General features: G+C 37.5%; 1 protein-coding gene across 1 annotated transcript in view; it reads left to right on the top strand.

Annotated features, from left to right (window-relative positions):
• Positions 1–1,451: 1,451 nt before the first annotated feature.
• LOC132543341 (protein Aster-B-like) overlaps positions 1,452–27,325 on the top strand; it is a 34,507-nt gene continuing 8,633 nt past the window's right edge. Inside the window, exons 1-4 of the mRNA XM_060206832.1 lie at positions 1,452–1,579; positions 20,218–20,257; positions 21,126–21,213; positions 26,862–26,965. Coding sequence (XP_060062815.1) covers positions 1,452–1,579; positions 20,218–20,257; positions 21,126–21,213; positions 26,862–26,965 — 360 coding nt within the window. The remainder of the gene's footprint in view (positions 1,580–20,217; positions 20,258–21,125; positions 21,214–26,861; positions 26,966–27,325) is intronic.

Genomic DNA, 27,325 nt, shown 5'->3' with positions numbered 1-27,325 from the left:
CTCATCATCCCACCCACCTCCCATCCCCCACCCCCTATAAAGTTAATCTTGTCTGGAGAATCTCTCTCATTCTTATTCTGCAAACTGGATCAGTTGTTAATATTAGCCCATTATCCCCTTGAAGGCATTAAATTTTATTGTAGTTTAAGAAGCTGATGCTTTTACTTTGATACTGTATTCATTTGTTTGAACACATCAAACATGAAGGTTAAATTAACATGCAACCTGACATAACTACAGGTATGTTGCATACTGTATGCTATAATGAAGTTTGATATGAATATCTGTATGATCGTGCTACAGTTAACAATAGATTTTTGAAAAATGCAGGCCTTTTGAGCCTCTTGTATTTTGCTTGAGGACCTGTTGTTGTCTTTTGCTGTACATAAGAATGTATGTATAATAATTATGTGTTGGAGGAAGAGATGAGAGTGGTATATGTATGTATAATAATTATGTGTTGGAGGAAGAGATGAGAGTGGTATATGTATGTATAATAATTATGTGTTGGAGGAAGAGATGAGAGTGGTGTAGATTATGACTGAAATGTCTTCTATCTTCTCTCTATCATTTTGGTTTAGGGATCTGAATGTGTAGGTGTACAATAGGATAACAATGCCAGTGGTTGATACACAGATGATGCTAGACAAGTCTTTTGTTTAGAATTGACTACCTTATATGCAGATAGCTTGTGATAATTGTGTTACTTCCTCATGGTATAGGCACATAATACTATTACAAACGACTGGGTATTACAGCCATTAGACTCATGATGTTTCCAGAAAAGTACCGAAATGAAATTGAATTATCTTTCCAGCCAGTATGAGATTGACTCTTTTAATATTAAAAGGACGGAGGCTGTATTATGCCTATTGGTAGAAAACAGATATTCCTGTCAATAATTTCACCTCACAACTTGTTCGTATAAATCAATAAAGCATACAATGTTTGATGGTAGGCCTCATGTGACCCTGTTATATTTTACAGGCCTTCAAACAGAGAAGCACCAAGTTACCAGCACCATTCAGCCTGCAGTTTCTAGTCGTCGCTGTCGTCTGCCAGCATCATTAGTGTACAGCCATTCATTCATGATCCGTCACTGAGGGAAATGCTTGGAAATATTGGATGTAAATGGGCAAGCAACCAAGCTAACATACGTCATTGAAACCAAGGGAATTTACCACTCTTCAACTATCTGGGCTATTGATATGCTTTAAATTTTGTAAATAGTTGCCATTCATCTGACGGAGATCGACATTGTGCTCCGAGGTTTGTCTCCCTTATAAGCTTCCTGAATGTGTTGCAATGCGGAGAGTCCCTGGCCTCTGGCATGATCTGACCGAGGGTTGGAGAAGTAGACGTGTTTACAACAAGTGTGTTGCACCCTTCCAACATGTCAGGATCACCATTAGCTAGATAGTGATGCAGACATCCTTATTAAGTTGATAGTGATGGCCACCGTCAGTCCACTGTGGCCTAGCAATGAGGCAGCCCCAACTCCAAACAGGAAGGATAATGATGTTTCATTGCTCACCCCTAACAGTGGAGGTCCTCATCAGTCACGCTCGTCCTCTATCAGGTAAGGACATACATTACTACACCCTCACGAGTCATACTTTACTTTCATTAGGTAGTTAAGAATATTCATAGAAAGATGGGGTATGTGTGTGTGTAGGGGTGGGATGGGGGATGAACCAAAGAGTAAACCATATGTCCATCAACATTATTAAGTCTGAGAAATGTGTGATTTTCTGAGATAAATGTGAACCTCGATTGATCAATATAAACCCGAACCTTGATTAATCCAAATAAAATTGGACCTTGATTGATTATTTTTAAAAGTACTGTCCATTCGTAATTCATTTCCTATGATCAACAGAGCATCAATTTCAGTTAAAAAAAAACTATCATTTATCATTATGTATAAAAATGAACTTTTATGTTCATTACATGGTATATCAAAGTTCCTAATTGTAGCACATAGCACTTTTTGTCTAATAGAGCTGTTATAAATTCACACCTCAATAATTACTGTATAAAGATTAGCAATTAAAACAACTATATTGTAGCGCAATGTTTTCCATATGAAAATCGCTGAAATAAGACTACTGTACATATTTACTATGTATACAGTCAGCTAAAGATTGATTAAATGGCTGGAGTATACAATTTGATATAATTCAGAGGAAACTTAACACTGGACAAATATTATTCTGTAATTTTCTATGCCACACTTAATATCTGCTCTTATGAATTGTTGGAGAAAGTCAAATGATGATATATTGAGCCCAATATTGGAAGATGAATATTCATGATGTTGTCACTGATTCATATTGATAAAATATATATATGCAAATCAAAGGATGCATGTGAATTAGGGAAAACTTCAAAAGTAAAGACCATCGTCAATAGGAACAGAAGTAACAGAGGTACCCAGGTTTGCTCCTGCCCAAGAACTGAGAAAGTAATAATGTGGAGAGAGGTATCCAGGTTTGTTCCGCTTGAGTTGAAATTCCTCTTGAGTCGAAATATTATTTCCCTTCTATATCTTTGTAATTCCAGTTTGGACGACTCATTGAGTCAAAATTTTGGTTGAGTCGAAGCAATTATTCTGTCCCTTCAGTTGAAAAGTAAGGGAAAAGTCATTCGTTGTCTTGAAATTAATTCTTGTCAAAACATTGGCACGTCTTCTGACAAAATCAGTCAATACATACACAGAGTAGAAAGTCACCTGTTTAATTACCCTATTAAAAGTTAGCTTCTTAATTAGTGTCACCATTCTGTAGAAAGTGACTTACCTGTAACATGTTTACACAAAACTTGAAAACATTTACCTTGGTTGCAAATGTATGAGTTATTTTATGTTTTGTTATTTGGATGAATAAACAATAAAAGGACAAAGTAGGATAAATTCATTTGTTTATTTACTGCCATTTCAAATATGAAATTAAACTATGCAGTTTGCATGCTATCGTAGCCTTTCTTCGTTCAACGGTAATCAACATCAGGAAACTGATATCGTCAACCTTATTTATTCACTTTATTTGAGTCGAAATACGGATAGGCTGACATATTTTCCATGGTCCCTTGAATTTCGGTATTACGAGTTTCGACTGTAGTAGTGTTGAGAGTGATATCCAGGTGTACTCCTGTCTTAGAGCTTGGGAAGTTGTAGTGTTGGGATTGGTATTTAGTTCTAAATTTCCATAATGAAACTTCAGTGATGTATTTGGGGCACAGTCATTTTATAAAGCAGTATATATGTATAAATATCATTTTAATGAAGACTGATCCAATCATATAATGTGAGATATCATTGCAGATGCTGATGTCATTTTCAGGTCATCAGTATTGAACACATACATAGTATCTTAATTTACATGTAAAATCAAAGTGTGAATAATAGATACTATCAGGATCTTTTTAGAATTATTTAATATGGTTCAATTAAATGACATTTGGTTTGCTGTGGTGTGGGATATGATAGAACAGGTGTTCCAGAGATTGGTTTTCTGTTAGGATATGGTAGAACAGGTGTCACAGAGATTTGGTTTGCTGTTGTGTGGGATATGGTAGAACAGGTGTCACAGAGATTTTGTTTGCTGTTGTGTGGGATATGGTAGAACAGGTGTCACAGAGATTTGTTTGGCTGTTGTGTGGGATATGGTAGAACAGGTGTCCCAGATATTGGTTTTCGGTTAGGTTACGGTAGAACAGGTGTCCCAGATATTTGGTTTGCTGTTAGGTTATGGTAGAACAGGTGTCAGAGAGATTTGGTTTGCTGTTAGGTTACGGTAGAACAGGTGTCCCAGATATTTGGTTTGCTGTTGTGTGGGATATGGTAGAACAGGTGTCACAGAGATTTGTTTGGCTGTTGTGTGGGATATGGTAGAACAGGTGTCCCAGATATTGGTTTTCTGTTAGGTTACGGTAGAACAGGTGTCCCAGATATTTGGTTTGCTGTTAGGTTATGGTAGAACAGGTGTCAGAGAGATTTGGTTTGCTGTTAGGTTACGGTAGAACAGGTGTCCCAGATATTTGGTTTGCTGTTAGGTTATGGTAGAACAGGTGTCCCAGAGATTTGGTTTGCTGTTGTTAGGTTATGGTAGAACAGGTGTCACAGAGATTTGGTTTGCTGTTAGGTTATGGTAGAACAGGTGTCCCAGAGATTTGGTTTGCTGTTGTTAGGTTATGGTAGAACAGGTGTCACAGAGATTTGGTTTGCTGTTGTGTGGGATATGGTAGAACAGGTGTCCCAGATATTGGTTTTCTGTTAGGTTACGGTAGAACAGGTGTCCCAGATATTTGGTTTGCTGTTAGGTTATGGTAGAACAGGTGTCACAGAGATTTGGTTTGCTGTTGTTAGGTTATGGTAGAACAGGTGTCCCAGATATTTGGTTTGCTGTTGTTAGGTTATGGTAGAACAGGTGTCACAGAGATTTGGTTTGCTGTTGTTAGATTATGGTAGAAAAGGTGTCCCAGAGATTTGGTTTTCTGTTAGGTTACGGTAGAACAGGTGTCCCAGATATTTGGTTTGCTGTTAGGTTATGGTAGAACAGGTGTCACAGAGATTTGGTTTGCTGTTGTTAGGTTGTGGTAGAACAGGTGTCCCAGAGATTTGGTTTGCTGTTAGGTTATGGTAGAACAGGTGTCACAGAGATTTGGTTTGCTGTTGTTAGGTTATGGTAGAACAGGTGTCCCAGAGATTTGGTTTGCTGTTGTTAGGTTGTGGTAGAACAGGTGTCACAGAGATTTGGTTTTCTGTTAGGTTACGGTAGAACAGGTGTCCCAGATATTTGGTTTGCTGTTAGGTTATGGTAGAACAGGTGTCACAGAGATTTGGTTTGCTGTTGTTAGGTTTTGGTAGAACAGGTGTCCCAGAGATTTGGTTTGCTGTTAGGTTATGGTAGAACAGGTGTCACAGAGATTTGGTTTGCTGTTGTTAGGTTATGGTAGAACAGGTGTCCCAGAGATTTGGTTTGCTGTTGTTAGGTTGTGGTAGAACAGGTGTCACAGAGATTTGGTTTGCTGTTAGGTTATGGTAGAACAGGTGTCACAGAGATTTGGTTTGCTGTTGTTAGGTTATGGTAGAACAGGTGTCACAGAGATTTGGTTTGCTGTTGTGTGGGATATGGTAGAACAGGTGTCCCAGAGATTTGGTTTTCTGTTAGGTTATGGTAGAACAGGTGTCACAGAGATTTGGTTTGCTGTTGTTAGGTTATGGTAGAACAGGTGTCCCAGAGATTTGGTTTGCTGTTGTTAGGTTGTGGTAGAACAGGTGTCCCAGAGATTTGGTTTGCTGTTGTTAGGTTATGGTAGAACAGGTATCCCAGAGATTTGGTTTGCTGTTGTTAGGTTGTGGTAAAACAGGTGTCCCAGAGATTTGGTTTTCTGTTAGGTTACGGTAGAACAGGTGTCCCAGAGATTTGGTTTGCTGTTGTTAGGTTATGGTAGAACAGGTGTCACAGAGATTTGGTTTGCTGTTGTGTGGGATATGGTAGAACAGGTGTCCCAGAGATTTGGTTTGCTGTTGTTAGATTATGGTAGAACAGGTGTCCCAGAGATTTGGTTTTCTGTTAGGTTATGGTAGAACAGGTGTCACAGAGATTTGGTTTGCTGTTGTTAGGTTATGGTAGAACAGGTGTCCCAGAGATTTGGTTTGCTGTTTGGTTACGGTAGAACAGGTGTCACAAAGATTTGGTTTGCTGTTAGGTTATGGTAGAACAGGTGTCACAGAGATTTGGTTTGCTGTTAGGTTATGGTAGAACAGGTGTCACAGAGATTTGGTTTGCTGTTGTTAGATTATGGTAGAACAGGTGTCCCAGAGATTTGGTTTGCTGTTAGGTTATGGTAGAACAGGTGTCACAGAGATTTGGTTTGCTGTTGTGTGGGATATGGTAGAACAGGTGTCCCAGAGATTGGTTTTCTGTTAGGTTATGGTAGAACAGGTGTCACAGAGATTTGGTTTGCTGTTAGGTTATGGTAGAACAGGTGTCCCAGAGATTTGGTTTTCTGTTAGGTTATGGTAGAACAGGTGTACCAGAGATTTGGTTTGCTGTTAGGTTATGGTAGAACAGGTGTCACAGAGATTTGGTTTGCTGTTGTTAGATTATGGTAGAACAGGTGTCCCAGAGATTTGGTTTGCTGTTAGGTTATGGTAGAACAGGTGTCACAGAGATTTGGTTTGCTGTTGTTAGGTTATGGTAGAACAGGTGTCCCAGAGATTGGTTTTCTGTTAGGTTATGGTAGAACAGGTGTCCCAGAGATTTGGTTTGCTGTTAGGTTATGGTAGAACAGGTGTCCCAGAGATTTGTTTGGCTGTTGTTAGGTTATGGTAGACCAGTTGTCCCAGAGATTTAATTGGCTGTTGTGTGGGTTATGGTAGAACAGGTGTCCCAGATGTTTGTTTTCTGTTAGATTATGGTAGAACAGGTGTTCCAGAGATTTGTTTTCTGTTAGGTTACGGTAGAACAGGTGTTCCAGAGATTTGGTTTGCTGTTGTTAGGTTATGGTAGAACAGGTGTCACAGAGATTTGGTTTGCTGTTGTGTGGGATATGGTAGAACAGGTGTCACAGAGATTTGGTTTGCTGTTAGGTTATGGTAGAACAGGTGTCCCAGAGATTTGGTTTTCTGTTAGGTTACGGTAGAACAGGTGTCCCAGAAATTTGGTTTGCTGTTAGGTTATGGAAGAACAGGTGTCACAGAGATTTGGTTTGCTGTTGTTAGATTATGGTAGAACAGGTGTCCCAGAGATTTGGTTTTCTGTTAGGTTATGGTAGAACAGGTGTCACAGAGATTTGGTAGTTATATGTAAACGAAGCTTACATTGTGCAGTTAGTATTAAATGGCTTTTGTTGTTTAAGGTTTTATATGTTTAACTATGTGCATGATGAAGTTGTAAAAAAGATGACCTTGAAAATCCAATTACTGTAGAAATCTATAATTTGTTTCATGTAAAATGTATCCTGAAGTGTCTGGTTAAAACACACAAAATTGGTAACCATTGAATAATAAAAAAAAAAATTCCTTTGTAGTACATGTAATTAGTGTGTTAATTGTACCTCAGCATTGATAAGGACAAAACTGAGTTAATGTTCCAGACCAATTTATTTTTCACAGCTGCTTTAAAACCCAACTTGTTTATAAAAGGAAATTAACTTGAAGAAAGATTTGTAACTTAAAATTAAATTCATTTGAAATTATTTTGCTGAAATAAGATTGAAATGATAAATAAATGATCTCAGTGGTGCTCTTGTGAACTCAACATAAAATCTTCGAAAGTCAATTTTTCTAGTACTCAATTTAAGTTAGTGGAAAACATACCTACCGTTTTTTGTAGATAATAAGTTGCGGTTGTTTTCTTTGGTGGTTGAGCGTGTGGAGGAAAACAAATCAGCAGAATGAAAAAAATAAATAAATAAAATGTACCAGTACACCAGTAAGAGACAGTATTGAGTCTTTTAGGTGTATCTGTACTTCACATGTTTGTGACTGAAACAGATCATCTACAGCCATAAATTGTAACTGTATACAGGAAGATTTTAAGATTGAAATGAGAAAACATTCCCATGGATTTAATTAATCATACCTTTTAATATGAATCGTAATAATATCTTCTAAACTTTTGTGGTTGCTTCGGAAGCCATATCAGAAGTTTACCATAGCCTTTTGCATTCTGGGATCGTTAGGTCATCAAATTATAGGTCAAAGTCTAGAACAACTGCCATGCTTGTTTATGATGAGAATGGCTTTTTGTTACTGATGAGAAATAATTTCCGACTAAAAGAATTTTGTCAGCATGCATTTGTCTGTTCATATTTAACAGTACAGACACCGATGGAGATATTAAGTTAACTGTACTTAATGTCAGGCCCTATATCTTTGCATAGACAATCTTTGGAAGAACACTACCCAAACATGTTCAATAATTGCTTTTTTTAACGTTTTTTTAGCCCACCATCCCACATTTATTCAAATTGCTCTGCATCTGTGGTCCGTGATCCATGGTCCGTCCGTCTGTCTGTCCCTCCTTTTTCCATCCATCTGTAAACTATTTTTGTTACTGTTATTTCTTTTGGAAATTGCATATGTAAGTTCCACTTGGTCCCTAGTGTGCCAATTTGTTTTTGGGCCTGATCAAAAAAACAAAATGGCTGACACATGGCCATTTTGGATTTTTTCAATGAAGCTTGTTACCACTATTTCTTGCAATGTACTCAATGTATCTCTCTCAAATTCCATATGTTGGTTTCTATTGGTCCCTTGTTGTGCCCATTTGATTTTGGGTCTGATAAAAAAGAACTGGCTGACAGGTGGCCATCTTGTATTTTAACTTTGAAAGTTTGTTATTGCTATTTGTGGAGAACTAAAGCTTAGATCTTTCTCAAATTTGTTGTGTATGCTTTCCTTGATTTCTAGTTGTGCCTGTTTGATTTTGGTACTGATCAGAAAAAAAATAATGGCTGAAAGGCGGCCATCTTGGATTTTGACTTCAAAAGTTTGTTGATCACTATTTCTGGAGAGCTTCAATAGATCTTTCTCAGATTTCTTGTATAGGTTTCTTTAGGTCCCTTGTTGTGCCTGTTGGAGTTTGGACCTGATCAGAAAAATAAAATTGCGACAGGCAGCCATCTTGAATTTTTAGCTCACCTGGCCCAAAGGGGCAAGTGAGCTTATGCCTTGCATCCTGCACCCGTCAACTTTTCATTTAAACAACTTCTTCTGAAATACCAAAAGGCATAGAGTTATCATATTTGGCTGGAAGGTTCCTTTGATGAAGCCCAACAAAGTTTGCAGAAAGAAATGACCTTGACTCATATTCAAGGTCACAGAGGTCAAATGTGTTAAAACCTTTAAATGCCTTCTTCCAAGATACCAGAAGGCCTAGAATCATTATATATGGCTGGAAGGTTCATTTGATGAAGTCCAACAAAGTTTGTGAAAAAAATAACCTTGACCCATATTCAAGGTCACAGAGGTCAAATGTATTAAAACCTGTAAACGACTTTTCCCCAAATACCGGAAGGCCTAGAATCATTATATTAGGCTACTATATACCTCTTATGGTATCCTACAAAGTTTGCTTAAAGAAATGACCTTGACCAATCTTCAAGGTCACAGGGGTCAAATGTGTTAAAACATTTAAACAATTTCTTCTGAAATATCAAAAAGCCTAGAATCATTATATTTGGCCAGTATGTTCCTTTTATGAAGTCCAAGAAAGTTTTCAAAAAGAAATGACCTTGACCAATCTTCAAGGTCACAGAGGTCAAATGTGTTAAACCTTTGAAAGACATTTTCTGATTATCCAAAACATCTAGGATAGTGATATTATTCAAAAATAGGTTCTCAAGGATGCCCGGTATATATTTGACCTTGATCCATATTCAAGGTCACAACAGTCAAATGTGTTAAACCTTTGATCAACTTCAGCTTAACCAAAAGCCTAAAATCATAATATGTGGCCAAAAGGTTCCCTTTATGGTGCCCACATAGTGTGTGAAAAAATAGCTTGACCCATAAAAATATTTAAGGTCACTGGGGTTAATTTTGTAAAATCATTAACAACTTCTTATTGACCAAAGGCTCTCATATTTGGCTAGTAAAAGTTTCACAAAAGCTTATATACAAATATGTAGAACCTTCCAATGACCTATTAAAGGAATATATTTGGCTGGGAATTTTCTTGGCATAATTTGGAATAAATTATAAAGACCTTTCACAGTGATGTCAAACTGTTCCAAAAAATAGATTAGGCCAAGCCCCCTGGAGGTCTGAGAGGCTTGAGCTAAGTAATGTGAAAAACTACATGTTAGCCAATTACTTATGTTCTGTTCACAACATTAAAATACAGAAAACATGATTGGAAAGAGAATTGCAAGAGCTTGATTTAAGATTCTTCATAATTATAGCATAAATAGATAAGAAATTCTAAGTTGACCCCATTTGCTATGCAGTGTTTATAGGCCTACAGTGAACCGTGTTATCAGTATATCCCCAGTGACCAGGGGTTAACTGACCATGGTGACATCACTAATGATATGCATGAAACATTTTATTATTGGTTTTTAGTTAGGATTGTGGTTGATAATTACATGTACCTTAATTTTTGCTGTCTTTATATTTAATTGTTGCTATATATTGTTGACTTGTGCAAGTCTCAAATATCTTGTATCTGTGTTTGTAAACAATGATCTAAAGGGCAAGTAAGCTTCTGTTGTCTTGGGTCATCCCTCCAGCTATATCTAAGAGTTTTTCTACTATATTGTTTGACCATCTTCTTTCCTTGATTTAAAAGAAAGCTATCAATTATATTTAACTTGAAACATTATAAGAAAGTCTAAATTCAACATTGCACAGATGAGGGGTCTGACTACAAAGGAACAGAACCCATTTGCAGTAATTTGTCATATTGCTTTAAGCATCTACTGTGGAACATATGCACAGATATAGTACTGTTGGTCAAAAAGATCCAGGTGAGCGATACAGGCCCTGTGGGCCTCTTGTTCCTAGTAAAGATTGTTATTGCTATTTGTTAAGAAGTACTGAATGGATATCTCTCAACTTTCATGTCTATGTAACATTGTTCCCTGTGGTCGCTCTTGCTACTCGTTAGATTTTGGGACTGATCAGAAGAAAGAAAATAGCTTCTAGGTGGCCATTTTGGATTTAGCAGGTAAAGATTATCATTGCTATTTTAGCAAAGGAATGTTTAAATGTCTTATCATTAAGAGCAAAAACAGAGGAGAGAATAGAAGGGAAAAGATATATAATCTTTCAAAGGGCAAATAAAGATAAAAAAAATGGTGGGTACCAAGATCCCTCTGGGATCTCTTGTTGAAACACATCAATAAAATAAAGGATTATCTGTGTATAATTCATTTGCAAACTTATATTAAATGTTTCACTGACAATCTTGACAAGTTGCCTTCCGTTGTCTGTTATATCAACAGACTTTGGTAAACATAATGGTTACCACATCGAAAGAAAGAGTGTGATTTATATTTCAATGTGGCTAATATGTGAATAAAATAAAAAAAATTGTATGCTGAAGATTTATACCTGTTTTGATATGCAGATTGTACTGATTTGAGATCTATCCATGTTTCCTTCGTTTGAAATGTAGTGCCTGTTGTGTTATACTATGATTTAATTTCTAATTACTTGCTCACTATAAAATCAATACAAATTTCTGCATAGCACTAAGTAGTAGGTGTATCAGGATTGATTCTGGCTGTGTGCCCTTGCATTTTCTGGAGAGCTTTTTTCTGGGGCTCTGTGGAGCCAACTATGGGACCCATTCCCAATTGGATTCATTTCAGAATATGGCCAAATATTGCCTCCCTCTTTTGATGCTATGGCCCTGCCTACCTTTGTGTATCTGTTGATACTAGTGCCCTCCCTCCTCTGTAGATCTGTTGATTCTAGTGCCCTGCCTCCCTCTGTAGATCTGTTGATCCTAGTGCCCTGCCTCCCTCTGTAGATCTGTTGATGCTATTGCCCTGCCTCCCTCTGTGTATCTGTTGATGCTAGCACCCTCCCTCCTCTGTAGATCTGTTGATTCTAGTGCCATGCCTCCCTCTGTAGATTTGTTGATTCTAGTGCCCTGCCTCCCTCTCTGTATCTGTTGATGCTAGCACCCTCCCTCCTCTGTAGATCTGTTGATTCTACTGCCCTGCCTCACTCTGTAGATCTGTTGATTCTAGTGCCCTGCCTCCCTCTGTGTATCTGTTGATGCTAACGCCTTCCCTCCTCTGTGTATCTGATGATGCTAGCGCCCTCCCTCCTCTGTGTATCTATTGATGCTAGCGCCCTCCCTCCTCTGTATCTATTGATGCTAGTGCCCTCCGTCCTCTGTGTTTCTGTTGATGCTAGCGCCCTCCCTCCTCTGTGTATCTATTAATGCTAGCGCCTTCCCTCCTCTGTGTATCTGATGATGCTAGCGCCCTCCCTCCTTTGTGTTTCTGTTGATGCTAGCGCCCTCCCTCCTCTGTGTATCTATTAATGCTAGCGCCTTCCCTCTTCTGTGTATCTGATGATGCTAGCGCCCTCCCTCCTCTGTGTATCTATTGATGCTAGCCCCCTTCCTACTCTGTGTATCTTGATGCTAGTGCCCTCCCTCCTCTGTGTTTCTGTTGATGCTAGCGGCCTCCCTCCTCTGTGTATTTGTTGATGCTAGTGCCCTCCCTCCTCTGTGTTTCTGTTGATGCTAGCGGCCTCCCTCCTCTGTGTATCTGTTGATGCTAGTGCCCTCCCTCCTCTGTGTATCTATTGATGCTAGCGCCCTCCCTCCTCTGTAGATCTGTTGATTCTGATGCCCTGCCTCCCTCTGTAGATCTGTTGATTTTAGTGCCCTGCCTCTCTCCTCTGTAGATCTGTTGATGCTAGTGCCCTCCCTCCTCTGTAGATCTGCTGATTCTAGTATTATGCATCCCTCCCCTGTGTATCTGTTGATTCAAGTTTCCTTACTCCCTGTGTATCTGTTGATGCTAGTGCCCTCCCTCCTCTGTGTTTCTGTTGATGCTAGCGGCCTCCCTCCTCTGTGTATTTGTTGATGCTAGTGCCCTCCCTCCTCTGTGTTTCTGTTGATGCTAGCGGCCTCCCTCCTCTGTGTATCTGTTGATGCTAGCGCCCTCCCTCCTCTGTGTATCTTTTGATGCTAGCGCCCTCCCTCCTTTGTGTATCAGTTGATGCTAGCGCCCTCCCTCCTCTGTGTATCTATTGATGCTAGCGCCCTCCCTCCTCTGTAGATCTGTTGATTCTGGTGCCCTGCCTCCCTCTGTAGATCTGTTGATTTTAGTGCCCTGCCTCTCTCCTCTGTAGATCTGTTGATGCTAGTGCCCTCCCTCCTCTGTAGATCTGCTGATTCTAGTATTATGCATCCCTCCCCTGTGTATCTGTTGATTCAAGTTTCCTTACTCCCTGTGTATCTGTTGATTCTAGTGCCCTCCCTCCCCTGTGTATCTGTTGATTCTAGTGCCCTCCCTCCCCTGTGTATCTGTTGATTCTATTGCCCTTCCTTTCTCTGTATTTATGTAGAATCCAGTGCCCTGCCTCCCATTATAGATCAGTTGATTTAATATGCAAATGATATAGGAAGGTGGTGACCCTACAGCCCCAGGATTTTAATAACTATAGAAATTATCTCTCTTGGTCAAAGTAATCTGTGATGTTAATGCTGATGAAAGTCATGGAACTTGATATGTATACAATCAATATATAGACTGTTAACCTCTAGACTACACTGTTCCTAATTATCTTATTGTCACAAAAAAAATAAAACTGATGGTGATTTGGTGAAGCCATGTATGGTTTAATGTTGTAGAAGCTGGAAGGAGAGATAGATTTGGATGGTGAACTGATGATTGTGCCATACAGATTGTGGAAAACTAATTAGTGTACTAAGATTAGAAAGAATTGAGCTTCTCATTTAGACAGTACAACATGCTGAAGACATAGAATTTGTTTGAAGGTCAAATTGAAACTTCAGAAATTTTAATTAGCGAAAAGTCATTGATACTGAATATCATAGAATAAAAGTTCTTGTTTAAGTACAGATATATTCTTGTAATGTATAAGAAGGGTGAATCAAAAAAACCGTACATGCATTCAGTTTATCTAACTATGAGTCTCGCTTTTCATCCAAAAAGAAAATATATATGGACTTAGAGAACATTATGAAAAACATACGATATGTCATTTGTGATTGGGTCCAAACGATTGTAGGGATTGCCTTGACACACCTTGGATGAGCTGGGTCAAATTCTATACAGTTGTTCTGCTTATCTGTCCAAAACATCAAAAATCAATTTTGTATGATTTCTGCCCACCTCAAGGAAGTAGAAAAATGGCACTGCTTACGGCTGATGAAAATGGTGGTCATATGTCATTATTCTTCAATCAATAAGTGGCAACGTTTTGGAGAGTAATTGGTTTGTAGAAGTATTGATATATTGATGTTCTGATGTTATATATAGATGAATTGAAGTTTCATATTGACGTATCACGGCTATACATCAAGGTATATGTATTGATGCTATACGTAAATTTTTTGTGTTCAGGTGGTACAAAACAGGATTTTCCTGCTGAGCTTCTGATAATACCTGGAGTTCACACTAAATGCATGCTGGGCCAAGATAAAATAGACAGATAGAGAGAACTGACATTACTGTGTTACTACAAATTCTTTGTCTGCTTCACAGATTTTAACCAAAGTTGGGTTGAAATATTTTTTGGGTTATGTCATATAAATGTACATGGTCAATAGGGAAAGACTTCTTAGTGCAAGCGAAGATATTTTAACCACATAGAATTTGAGATGTCACTAGGCCAAGATAATGTGTGATCAAGTAGGATCAGAGAAATAAATTTGGAAATATGAATTTAGCAGAGATCTAAAACATTTCATGTTTTGGTGTCACTTGTTGGCTGCAGCTTTCATGTACACAAGAAGAAGTTTATTGAGGCAAGTAAACAGACATTAAAGGATAAAAATGCACTAGCAATGATCTCCAAGTAGAATTTTACCGCAGATTTTCTTTTCCAGATAGAGTATTCTCCCTTTGAAGTTTCTCTTGAGGTGTTTTCATTTCATCAGTCTTATATACTACAAATCCGCTGTTATAAATGCTATCTCTTGTAATGCATTCAACCCTTACAGGCCTGTTTCATATTTCAGTTTTCATGTTCGTGTCAAAAATCACACTGCTACATGATTAAAGCAACTTAATATCATCACTTTAATGTATCCTAAACAGATAAGTATGTGTTATAAGGAAAGTTTAAAAATCAACTTGATAGCATAAACCATTTAACAATAGATTCTCAAGATGATAAATGGGATTTTCTGTTCAGTGTGCACATAAAAGTTTACTTTCACTTACGTTTTTTAACCAATTAAGTTGTAAATTGTTGAGAAATGAATGAGAAACTTTAGACTATATTCGTTCCAGAATATTATACTTAGTTAAATTTTTGCTGATAAGTCAACAATCCTTTCAGTCTTTTGTCAAAGGTCTGTCTGTCACTTCTTTCTCTAAACTAAAGTCAGCTTATTGAGAAAACTTCCTAAAACTTAGGAGTTCACACAAGGTGACCACTAGTTCCATTTTGAATTTTGATTTTTGAAGTTATTAGTTGTTAAGAATATCAGAGGTTTTAAGGCACATTTTGAAATGAACTGAACACTTTCAGATTGTGATCTTGTTATACATGCCACCTTCTCAGCTTGATATGATAATCAAGATGGCTGCTACTGCCACTGTGGCTATTTTCAGAGCGTAAAACACTGAAATCCTTTTGCCATTTTGATTTTTGACTTTTTTAAAGCTAAGGCTTTTTCTTAACATATTTCTATATTAATAACAAGTAGGCTGTTGGTGTTTGAGGTCAAAATGTCTTTGTTGAATGCCAAATTTACTTCATGTGAAATACCTGTACGAACATAATATTTGGGCAAATATTGTGTAACCAAATTTAATTGTATAGCTTTTGCTCCAGTTTAAATAATAAATATTTGATGTCCTGGAGGTATGATTATATCCTTTACACCATAAAGACAAGGATCAAGATTCAACATAGGTGTCGAAAGATCTCTTGGATCTCGTTTGGTTTTAATGGCTTCAATCATTCTTATACAAGTATTCAGAAAGAAAACATTTCAGATGTAAATGAAAAGTACTTTACTTTAAATTATTTTTGTTTTTCTTCAGTTTGAATAAAAATGTAAAGTGCTGTTTCAATCCCTTTAAATTGAACTGTGCTGGCTTTGTGATTTAACCTGTGTTCTGCTTGTTCTAGTTAATGCCTAAATGCTTTAAGGTAGAGTGCTTTATATTCAGCTTGCTGAGTGGTACAAATGTTCCTTACGGCCATGTATATATAGAACCTGCCAAATATTACCCAATTCAATCTAACCATACATTTCATTAGTACCTTGTGTGTGATGTCTTTTGTTTGAACTCATTCTTGCCCAGTATGTACATTATAGAAACCATTGTTTGATTAGGAATACACTGTGGCCTGAGCTTCTTGGTCCTTCAGTTACATACTGTATTTTAGGTTTGATTAGAATCTCATTCAAGCTTAAAATCTAAATAGATTTTTTTTGTTTACATTTAAAAACATTTTAGAGCAGAGGTTTATGTCCACATTGCAATATTGAATGATTGTATGGGAAACTATATTTAGTGCTTGTGTGGGGGAATATATAGGACATAAAATGTCTGTAATTCAATTGGCCAATTAATCGAATGATAGGTATGATTGGGGTCATAATGACATTACAACCAATGGACAGGCAAGCGTCATTGTGTGTACCAGATTTTTATTGGGAAATATGGTGCATGCTATTGCACAATTTTACACATCATGGTTGAAAGCTTCAGAAGAATGATCATACATGAAAATATTTTGAAATAAACATTTCGTTGAAGTATTCATCGGATTTAATCTTTCTGTTTTGGATTTTATGTGATGATTCTGATGGATCTAACTAATATACATGTGGTATTATGCAGTAAGTAACCTTCACAATCTTTTTTAATGCTTTTTTTTATAATGGTGCTGCATGTTGGTGTCAGACAAATTAATAAAAATAGTTTATTTACTCGTACACAATAATTCTGTTAAATCAGATATTTTTATTAATTTCAAATTTGATTGCTTTTCCAAACATCTGTTTAAACATGATCAGTGCTTGTTTTCCATAGCAAATGATAATTATAGATACTAATAATAGCACTAATGTAATGAACAATTACATGAAAATTCATATAAAATTTTAACCATTTTTAGCCCACCATGATCATCAGATGATGGGCTATGCAAATTGTCCTACGTCCATGGTCTGTGGTCCATCCGTCCATCTGTAAACAATTTTTATTATCGTTATTTCTTGAGATGTACTTGATGGATCTTTCAAATTTCATATGCAGGTTCCCTTTGATCCCTAGTTGTGCATGTTTGATTTTGGGACTGATCAGAAAAACAAGATGGTTGACAGGTGGCCATCTTTAATTTTTTCAATGAAGGTTGTTATCATTATTTCTTGCAATGTACTTGATGAATCTCTGTCAAATTTCATATTTAGGTTTCCGTTGGTCCCTTGTGCCCATTTGATTTTGGATCTGATAAAAAAAACAAAATGGCTGACAGATGGCCATCTTGGATTTTGATTTGAAATTTTGTTTTTGCTATTTTTCGAGACCTACTGAATTGATCACTCAAATTTCATACATATGTTCCCTTTGGTCTCTTCTTGTGCCTGTTTGATTTTGGGAGTGATCAGAAAAAACAAAGTGGCTTTCAGGCATTCATTTTGGATTTGGCAGGTAAAGATTATCATTGCTATTTTTGCAAAGCTATGTTCAAATGTCTTATCATTAAGAGCAAAAACAGAGAAGAGAAGAGAAAAGAATGGAAAAGATCCAACTTTCAAAGAGCAAATAAGGATCAAACAATGGTGGAGGCCAAGATCCCTCTTGTTCATTTTGTTAACATATGAATTGGTCAATTAATAGTACCCGCAACATCAGTAAATCCTTCACAAGAATATTGATTTTAAGGTTGTATACACTCAGTTGTCTGTCTGTCTTTGAGAAACAGTAAAACAGTTTGTTTCCTCGATTACATACTTCCTTAGAAACATTTCAAAGTACTATTCAGCAGTAAAAGGCTTTCAGTGTTAATTAGGACTGAAATGGAGTCTGTCCATGTTGAGCGATATTGATCGCTGAATTTGCTGGTTATAACCAAATTCTTGCCAATAGTCCAAGGTCCTCTAATGTTTCAACACTGAAATTGGGATAGAAGGGTTTATTCCATTGGGGTCTAGGGGATCACAGGAAAGTGTAAGGAATGTGTAACATGTTGATGATCAATCTGTATTCAATATGAATATTTGGGTTAATATTTTAAAAAGAGTTTTTTTAAATTTAATTTTTTGTTGAAGATTGCAATACTTATTCATTTTAAACTTGTTAAGTAAATCTCCTATCTGTACCCTTAGTGGATCTGTCCGATAATTCTAGACATGAGATACTGCTGCAATGTTAGATAATTTTCTGCTACTTTCGAAGATTTTACAAAACACATAAATGAATGGCACTTTTTAAAACCAATTGGAAGTAGATAGAGACAAATAATGAATGACTCAGTGATACCATGGGCCTAAATTGTTGACATTATATACAAGATACAGAAAAAACGTTTGCGACGCTCTGTCCATCAGGCTTTCTGTCCCTTTATCTAGTTATTCATGAACCACTTTATTTTTGGAATATCCCTTACTTTCATCTGTCCCAGCTCAGTGGCAGGGCACACAGATGGTTCTGCTGTCCCTGTGGCATGAGGGCTGATTGATAAGTTGTATTGAAGAATTTAAAGCAGGGATGTCTGTTTTTTAGCTATACTATTTAAAGCTGTGTACCCAAAGACTGGTGTCATTTGATCAGTTTACATTGGTAGCACTCAATAATAAACAAGGCAAGTGACTTTAGCAAAATGGACAAAATCACTGAAAGTACAGAGATTCAATATTTGCATAAGGTCTAGCACCTAAGGATATCCATACTGATGATACGGTAGCAACACTAGGGAATGATGCCTATTCATATACTATAGTGAAAATGTGGATGGTGAAATTTCAATGTGGCAGGCAATTGTGCTGTATTTTCCAGGTCATGTGGGGTGCAGGGAGGGGGGGAGCACCTTTTTTTTCCTCATGAGTCAGACATGCAGCTTATATACCGGTATGGCCTATACTGTATTTTCCGGATTATAAGCACTTGGTTTTTTCCTCTATGGTTAGACATGTAGCTTAAATACCGATGTGGCATATACATGGACGAAAAAAATTCGGCAGAATGAAATGAAATAAAAGAGAAGAGTATCGTCTGGACATTGGTCCCAGACGGTTACGTATAAGGTGTACCACGTGCAATATGGACCTGGGTAGCTTCACACCCTGATAATTTTGGTTACTGTAACATGTCACACTTCCAGAAACCAAGGATACCAGTATGAGACCTCAGTACCAAGTTTTTTGAAGAGATCCTCTCTGTCATGTGTTTGTGACTGAAACAGCTCATCTAGAACCACAGCAAATATGTTTATAAAAGAATTGCTGAAAATCGGCCCTGCTGTTTATATACCGGTGAGGCTTATAACCTGGAAAATAGGTAGTTATTTTAACTAAAGACTATGAATCATTACCAACAAGTTCATTCACATAACTGCATATAGCCCTGTCCCATTGTTGCACCCCTTTCAAAATAGATTCAAAAAGAAAGAAAGAAATGGACTTTATTTTTTGTTTGTCATACAGCATTATATAAACAACACTTTATATACGAAAGTAAGTTTCTATTTGAACATTAGTAAATGAATATAGGCATGACCTGTAGTGTCTTAGGAAAATAGAGTGTTGCGGAAGTAATATTTTGATGTCACCCTTCACATAACCTCATTTTGCGTTCAAAATATGCATATTCATCAGACTAAACTGAAGGGGACAGAGCCAGCTTTTGTGTCATCTGTGCTATGAAATAGACAACTTACTGCAGACAACATACTAATGTACTGCACCATTTTAGACTGCTATACGGCATTGTGAAAAAGAAAGACCAAAAAGCCTTTCAGGGTTCTGACCATCTTAATCACTAGCCCTCTTCCTTTGGGTTGTGACTTTGTGGCCCACATAGGACATAAAGCAACATTAAAGAATAAGCTTCTTGATGTCCAGAATTTCATGAGCAGTAATGACTGAACAGCCCAACATCACTGGAGTTACAGGATGGAGTATCATGTATCTGTGTCAGGTTATAGCATGTCAGTGTGATGACACTTTAAATGTGTACTTGGGTGATCTGATGATCTGTGAATGCAGTCTTTATATATGACCTTTAGTTGCATGTTGTAAGGAAGAAAATTTTGAACAGTATGATACTTTAAACTCAAATACAGAGAAATTCTTTGACAGAAAATTTCATATTAAAAATGCATCTTGCATCTAAATATAGACATAGTTGCTTCCCTTTGTTGATATTTTTAATATAAAAAATGGCTTAGTTATCATTTTACCAAGGTTCGCAAAACTTCTATTTTGTATACTTGCTGCTAAATGGTTAGTTTACAATGCTATACATTTATCTGTTAAATCTATAGCTAAATAACACATCTAATGTAATTGTTCTAAAGTTCTTCTTTGTATTTTACAGATCACAGTCATCAGTGATGAGCAGAAAGGACTCAAACAGAGTAAGTAGCGTATTGTTTTGGTCTGGTGAACAAGAAGTAACTTTTTTATATTCATATTTGCTACCTTTGATATATTCTCTATTGTTGTGAGGGTGATGATACAGATTGTAGACAAGACTTTCAGTTATTATAAATGTTCAGTATTGCTAACTATTTCTGAGAATGATTGAAAACTTTGAAATACAGATTTGAGAGTACCATAATCTGTTTGATAACTTATCAGAAAGGATATGAGTTTATTTTAGTTTTTAAGTAAAACTGCAAAATTTTGAACCATGAAATAAAGAACAACCTTTACAGTGTCTAAGAGAATACCTTTGATATGTTCGTGTGTTAAAATTAATGTTCTAAAGTCAAGATGTTTGGACTAGCGTCAAACACAAACAATGAAAGAAACCAAAGCTTGAATATATACCATTTGCTTGTATGGAATTTCCTCAAGGTGTAGAAATTAAATTATATGTTCTATGCTGACCAGCTTTCTGAATAAAATAAAACTTTTTAACTTTACAAATTTTATCTAAATATGGTTTGAATATGTATATATATATATGCATTATTTTTTAGAACTATTATTCTGTAACTGTCTGGTCATGATGACCTGTGTAAAACATTACATTGTATTTATACACTATACATATGTGTTGGTGTTTATAACCACACACACAAAAAAGAGAACAGAAAATAGGGGTGATGGTAAAATTATCATTCCTGAACAGAAAAGTGAGAATGTCCAATCCTCTGCATAGCTTTAGACTGTTTTTTTTTTCTGTCCTTATCCGTATGTAAAAAAATGTTTTCTGTGGTAGTCTTGCAGGTTACCGATTTAAAAATATGGTTTTATAAAATCTGTTTTCCTTTATTAAAGGAGTCCTTTCCAACAATAAGCAGATCCAGGGCAGAAAAGTTTCACAAACTCTTTAAGTCTGTCACTGAGACAGAGGACCCCATTGACTGTAAGTACAGTTGCTCCTTTGTGTTGATCTCTTTGTGTTTTTATTTCCTTATCATATTACTGTTACATAATTGACTTAATTAGCCAAACTTGTGTGTGGTGTTTGTATCATTTGAAATGACTCTATGCTATTTAATTCAGATCAGGGTAGCTGTATGATAATTAAGTTCCTAGAGATTGCAGGTGTGACCTACTTTAGGGTTTTTTTTAGGTTTCCCTTTATCTTTAGATTTACCTGGTAAATTTTAAGATGGATCAGAAAAACAGAAGACCGGCAATTCAAATTTGATGTTACTATGTCTAGATACATATTTCTCAAATTTCTTTGATTCTTTTAAAGCAATTGTTACCTGCACAATTTTGAATCTATAAAAGGTAAAAGATTGGCCATAGGGGGCTGAGATGGGTCTTTCCATTAGAGCATTTGTCTACATAACCTCAGGTATGTGTGGTTTAGTGCTCTCTATTGTGGCAAGTGTGTTTCTCAGGAAACTGAGACCGGTCTGTGATGATGTGCTTGTGTCCTTCAGCAAAAGTTACTTTGCCCTAATTGCTCTGGATGGCATGCAACAGAGCTAATGCATTTTGTTCAGTGAGGTATTCACGTGCTACCACAGGGAAACCCACCTGAAAGTAACCTTGGTTGTTCATATTACGATAAACACAACAAACGAATTTAAATAATATATTCTTGGCCATAGATAGTCATCCTTGATTTTGACATCTGATCACTATGTTTATACACAATGTATCTATATTTGTCAGAAAGGTTTGCCCTCATTAAGTACGTTTCTCTTGTAGAAGCAATAGCAACCATAATGATAATACTGGTGGGTGTTCAGAAGAATTGATTTTCTATTAGATGAAAGCTGACTCCAGCCTGTCCCTCTGTACTTATGTTGTAATCTGTGTATAATATCAGAGATACCGATTTTATATTTTTGTGTTGAAATTTTATAGAAGTGTGATATATGGTTTACCAATCCAGTATATATCTAGAACATTGATTGTCATCTCCACACATCAGAGGCATTCTTCAGTGAAGTAAAGTGTCTTTGGTAGTCTCATATTGTTAAAAAATTGAAATTATCCTAGTGTTAACAACTACGTTGGACCAGCAATCAGATGAAGCCACCATCTTTTATTTGGCCTTTAGGGGATGGTTGCAATTTGGAATTGGATGTCTGGAGATTTTTAAATTACTGGCATTACAGTAGTATTGGTGCACAGCGACAAACAGTAACGTTTCTGCTGTTGGTGTGATATTCCATCGCAGCGTTGTATTCACTGGAAGGCGGTTTTCCCACAAAGAGCCAAAAAAAAAGAAATGGTTATTACTATTGTTATGATGTTTTTTGCAATATCCGAATCGATGTCACCATATCAACCAGGTCTGTTCTGTAAACCTTTTCCAATACCATAGTGACTTTAACAGGACCTGCATATCTTTCTTGCATTATCTTCTCAGATTTGTTTTAAACCTTTTGAAGTCAGATTTATTTTAAAAATTAAAGATAAAATTGTCTAGAAATACAATTAAAAGGTGTATTAAAATCTTCTGAGGTAATATAACATCTAGATAGATTTTACACATTAGGTTCAACAAAGGTAGATTGGATCAATAGTAACACCATGTTGTTTGAATTGTAAATTCTTAAGTCTTTGTTGACAAGGTTTGTACAATGGCCTTTTCAACACTATGCATTAGTTTGAGGTAATTCAATTGCCTTGCCAGTAAGAAACGGTTTCTACTATGGTACATCATCCAGTAGGAAATGACTTTCTTTAATTGGATTTCATATTCTGTTCCTGTTCTAGCAAAGATTCCAGTATTAACAAAATCGTTTTTTTGGAGGAAATTATAAGTTAGTAACTATTAGCTACCCATTTGTCTGTCATATACTGTTTGTTTGTCCATCCATTGGTAGACTGTTTGATTCGCTATCCATTCATAGACCGTCCATCCATGATCCATTGTAGACGATATGTGCGCATTCATTGGTCTGTCTGTCCATCAATTAATAAACTATCTGTCCAATCATCACTAGACTGCTCATCTCTCTATTGGTAGGCTGTTTGTCTGTCCTTTCATTGGTCTGTTTGTCCATCAATCAGTGTTATTTTGTCAAGAATGCTTTTTTCATCCAAATAAACTTGATTCTATACTGATGTGATCAAGTTGCCTGCACACCTGGTTTTACTACTTTTTTATATGCCTTTGAAAAGGGTACAATACTATGAAATGTTCCTAATGTCTCTCCATTAGTCAGTCACTGTGGTCTTAGGAGTCAGTCACTGTGGTCTTAGGAGTCAGTCACTGTGGTCTTAGAAGTCAGTCGCTGTGGTCTTAGAAGTCAGTTGCTGTGGTCTTAGGAGTCAGTCACTCTGGTCTTAGGAGTCAGTCACTGTGGTCTTAGGAGTCAGTCACTGTGGTCTTAGGAGTCAGTCACTGTGGTCTTAGGAGTCAGTCACTGTGGTCTTAGGAGTCAGTCACTGTGGTCTTAGGAGTCAGTCACTGTGGCCTTAGGAGTTAGTCACTGTGGTCTTAGAAGTCAGTCGCTTTGGTCTTAGAAGTCAGTCACTGTGGCCTTAGAAGTCAGTCACTCTGGTCTTAGAAGTCAGTTGCTGTGGTCTTAGAAGTCAGTCGCTGTGGTCTTAGGAGTCAGTCACTGTGGTCTTAGGAGTTAGTCACTGTGGTCTTAGGAGTCAGTCACTGTGGTCATAGGAATCAGTCACTGTGGTCTTAGGAGTCAGTCACTGTGGTCTTAGGAGTCAGTCACTATTGTCTTAGGAATCAGTCACAGTGGTCTTAGAAGCCAGTCACTGTGGTCTTAGGAGTCAGTCACTGTGGTCTTAGGAGTCAGTCGCTGTGGTCTTAGAAGTTAGTCACTGTAGTCTCAGGAGTCAGTCACTGTGGTCTTAGGAGTTTGTCACTGTGGTCTTCGGAGTTAGTCACTGTGGTCCTAAGAATCAGTCACTGGGGTCTTAGGAATCAGTCACTGGGGTCTTAGGAAGCAGTTACTGTGGTCTTAGGATTTTTTCACTGTGGTCTTAGAAGTTAGTCACTGTGGTCTTAGAAGTTAGTCACTGTGGTCTCAGGAGTCAGTCACTGTGGTCTTAGGAGTTAGTCACTGTGGTCTCAGGAGTCAGTCACTGTGGTCTTAGGGTTTTTTCACTGTGGTCTTAGAAGTTAGTCACTGTGGTCTTAGAAGTTAGTCACTGTGGTCTCAGGAGTCAGTCACTGTGGTCTTAGGAGTTTGTCACTGTAGTCTTAGGAGTTAGTCATTGTGGTCTTAGGAATCAGTCACTGTGGCCTTAGGAGTTAGTCACTGTGGTCTTAGGAGTCAGTCACTGTGGTCTTAGGAGTCAGTCACTGTGGTCTTAGGAGTTAGTCACTGTGGTCTCAGGAGTCAGTCACTGTGGTCTTAGGAGTTTGTCACTGTGGTCTTAGGAGTTAGTCACTGTGGTCCTAAGAATCAGTCACTGGGGTCTTAGGAATCAGTGACTGTGTTCTTAGGAAGCAGTTACTGTGGTCTTAGGGTTTTTTCACTGTGGTCTTAGAAGTTAGTCACTGTGGTCTTAGAAGTTAGTCACTGTGGTCTCAGGAGTCAGTCACTGTGGTCTTAGGAATTTGTCACTGTAGTCTTAGGAATTAGTCATTGTGGTCTTAGGAATCAGTCACTGTGGCCTTAGGAGTTAGTCACTGTGGTCTTAGGAGTCAGTCACTGTGGTCTTAGGAGTCAGTTACTGTGGTCTTAGGAGTTAGTCACTGTGGTCTTAGAAGTCTGTCACTGTGGTCTTAAGTCACAGGATTTAAATAATGTAATTAACATGGAATAGTTTTATCTATGTTATATAGATGTATTGAATGTAGGGTGAACTACCGCCACATGGAGCTCATTGACACTCACCTTATGGTGTGAATGTCACAATAGTTTTAATATTGTATCTACACTGTAGTTGATGAGATTGTACACATAATATTGATCTCTATTTATTAATCTTTTCCAGTTATAAGCTGAACTACTTACAACTAAAACATGGTTTATTTGATTATCCTTTTATATCACGGAAAAGATAGAATGCCTGCCGTAGTATTGATTGTGTATTCAACAAAAATGTCTCGGATGATATATGGATTTAAAATCCTCAATCAATATTTTATTATATCAACTGAAATTGATCCTTTCTGACTTGACAAAGGGTTCGCCTAGTCCCTGTTTGATGGGACCTCAAGGTTTTCATGTAGTGTAATAATTCACACTGCTCTATACGAAGACATTTCCTCTGTGTACACCAGTATAGTTTGAGTCCGTTGACATAAATCATCATTAAATCTCCTTGCGAGACCACTCCTAAAGCACAAAAACTCTTCTTTTTTCTGCTTTTGAAAATTTTTGTGAAAAATTAAATTGTATCCAGGGTTTTACAAAAGAGATACAATTCAAATATTGGTTTAAGTAAAGTATTCAAAGCAATATTTATTGCACAAGTTGAAAGTTATAAAGATATCATTTGTATTCAAGCACAATACCGAATACTGTGGCAACAGACATAACACTCAGGGCATACAGGTTTAACACTTTGGAGGGTCACAGACATAACACTGAGGTTGTCACAGACACATCACTGAGGTTGTCACAGACAATGCTTTGGTGGTCACAGACATGACACTTTGGGGGGTCACAGACACATCACTGAGGTTGTCACAGACAATGCTTTGGTGGTCACAGGCATGACACTTTGGGGGGTCACCGACATAACACTGAGGTTGTCACAGACACAACAATGAGGTTGTCACAGACATAATGCTGAAGGGGTCACAGACATAACACTGTGGGTACCACAGACATAACACTGAGCTTGTCACAGACATAACACTGTGATGGTTACAGACATAACACTGTGGGTGTCAGAGACAACACTGAGGTTGTCACAGACATAATGCTGAAGGGGTCACAGACATGAAACTGTGGGTATCACAGACATAACACTGAGGTTGTCACAGACATAACACTGTCGGGGTTACAGACATAACACTGTGGGTATCACAGACATAACACTGAGGTTGTCACAGACATAACACTGTGGGGGTTACAGACATAACACTGTGGGTATCACAGACAAACACTTTGGGTGTTACAGACATAACACTGAGGTTGTCACAGACATAACACTGTGGGGGTTACAGACATAGCACTGTGGGGGTAACAGACATAACACTGTGGGGATCACAGACATAACACTGTGGATGTCACAGACATAACACTGTGGGTGTTACAGACATAACACTGTGGGAGTCACAGACATAACACTGTGGGTGTTACAGACATAACACTGTGGGTGTCACAGACAACACTGTGGGAGTCACAGACATAACACTGTGGGGGTCACAGACATAACACTATGGGTGTCACAGACAACACTGTGGGAGTCACAGACATAACACTGTGGGTGTCACAGACATATCACTGTGGGTGTCACAGACATAACACTGTGGGGGTCACAGACAACACTGTGGGTGTCACAGACATAACACTGTGGGTGTCACAGATATAACACTTTGGGTGTCACAGACACTGTATAAGACTAATCCTGTGTTCATTTGTGCATTTTCTGACAACCATATCATGATTTTGTATTTTTCAGATTTCTCATGTGCCTTCCTTGGAGATATCCTACTACAGGGTAACCTGTATGTGTCACAGAACTGGTTCTGTTTCTACTCAAGGATCAGGGGCAGGGGGCGACTGGTAAGTGGACTTTTCTGGTTAGAGACTGACTGAAGATTTCATAGGTAGGTAACGATTGGTAAGGGACTTCTATAGGTAGGTGACAATAGATAAGTGATTTCTATAGGTAGGTGACAATGGATAAGTGACTTCTATAGGTAGGTAACGATTGGTAAGGGACTTCTATAGGTAGGTGACAATGGATATAAGTGACTTCTATAGGTAGGTGACAATGGATAAGTGACTTCTATAGGTAGGTGACAATGGGTAAGTGACTTCAATAGGTAGGTGACAATGGATAAGTGACTTCTATAGGTAGGTAACGATTGGTAAGGGACTTCTATAGGTAGGTGACAATGGATAAGTGACTTCTATAGGTAG

Source organism: Ylistrum balloti, unplaced genomic scaffold, assembly GCF_031769215.1.
Source record: "Ylistrum balloti isolate Yb309-2 unplaced genomic scaffold, AGI_CSIRO_Ybal_v1 Utg369752, whole genome shotgun sequence".
NCBI classification, from domain to species: Eukaryota; Metazoa; Mollusca; class Bivalvia; order Pectinida; family Pectinidae; genus Ylistrum; species Ylistrum balloti.
Note: the sequence above shows the minus strand (reverse complement) of the source record. Positions and strands in the feature narration are given on the sequence as shown.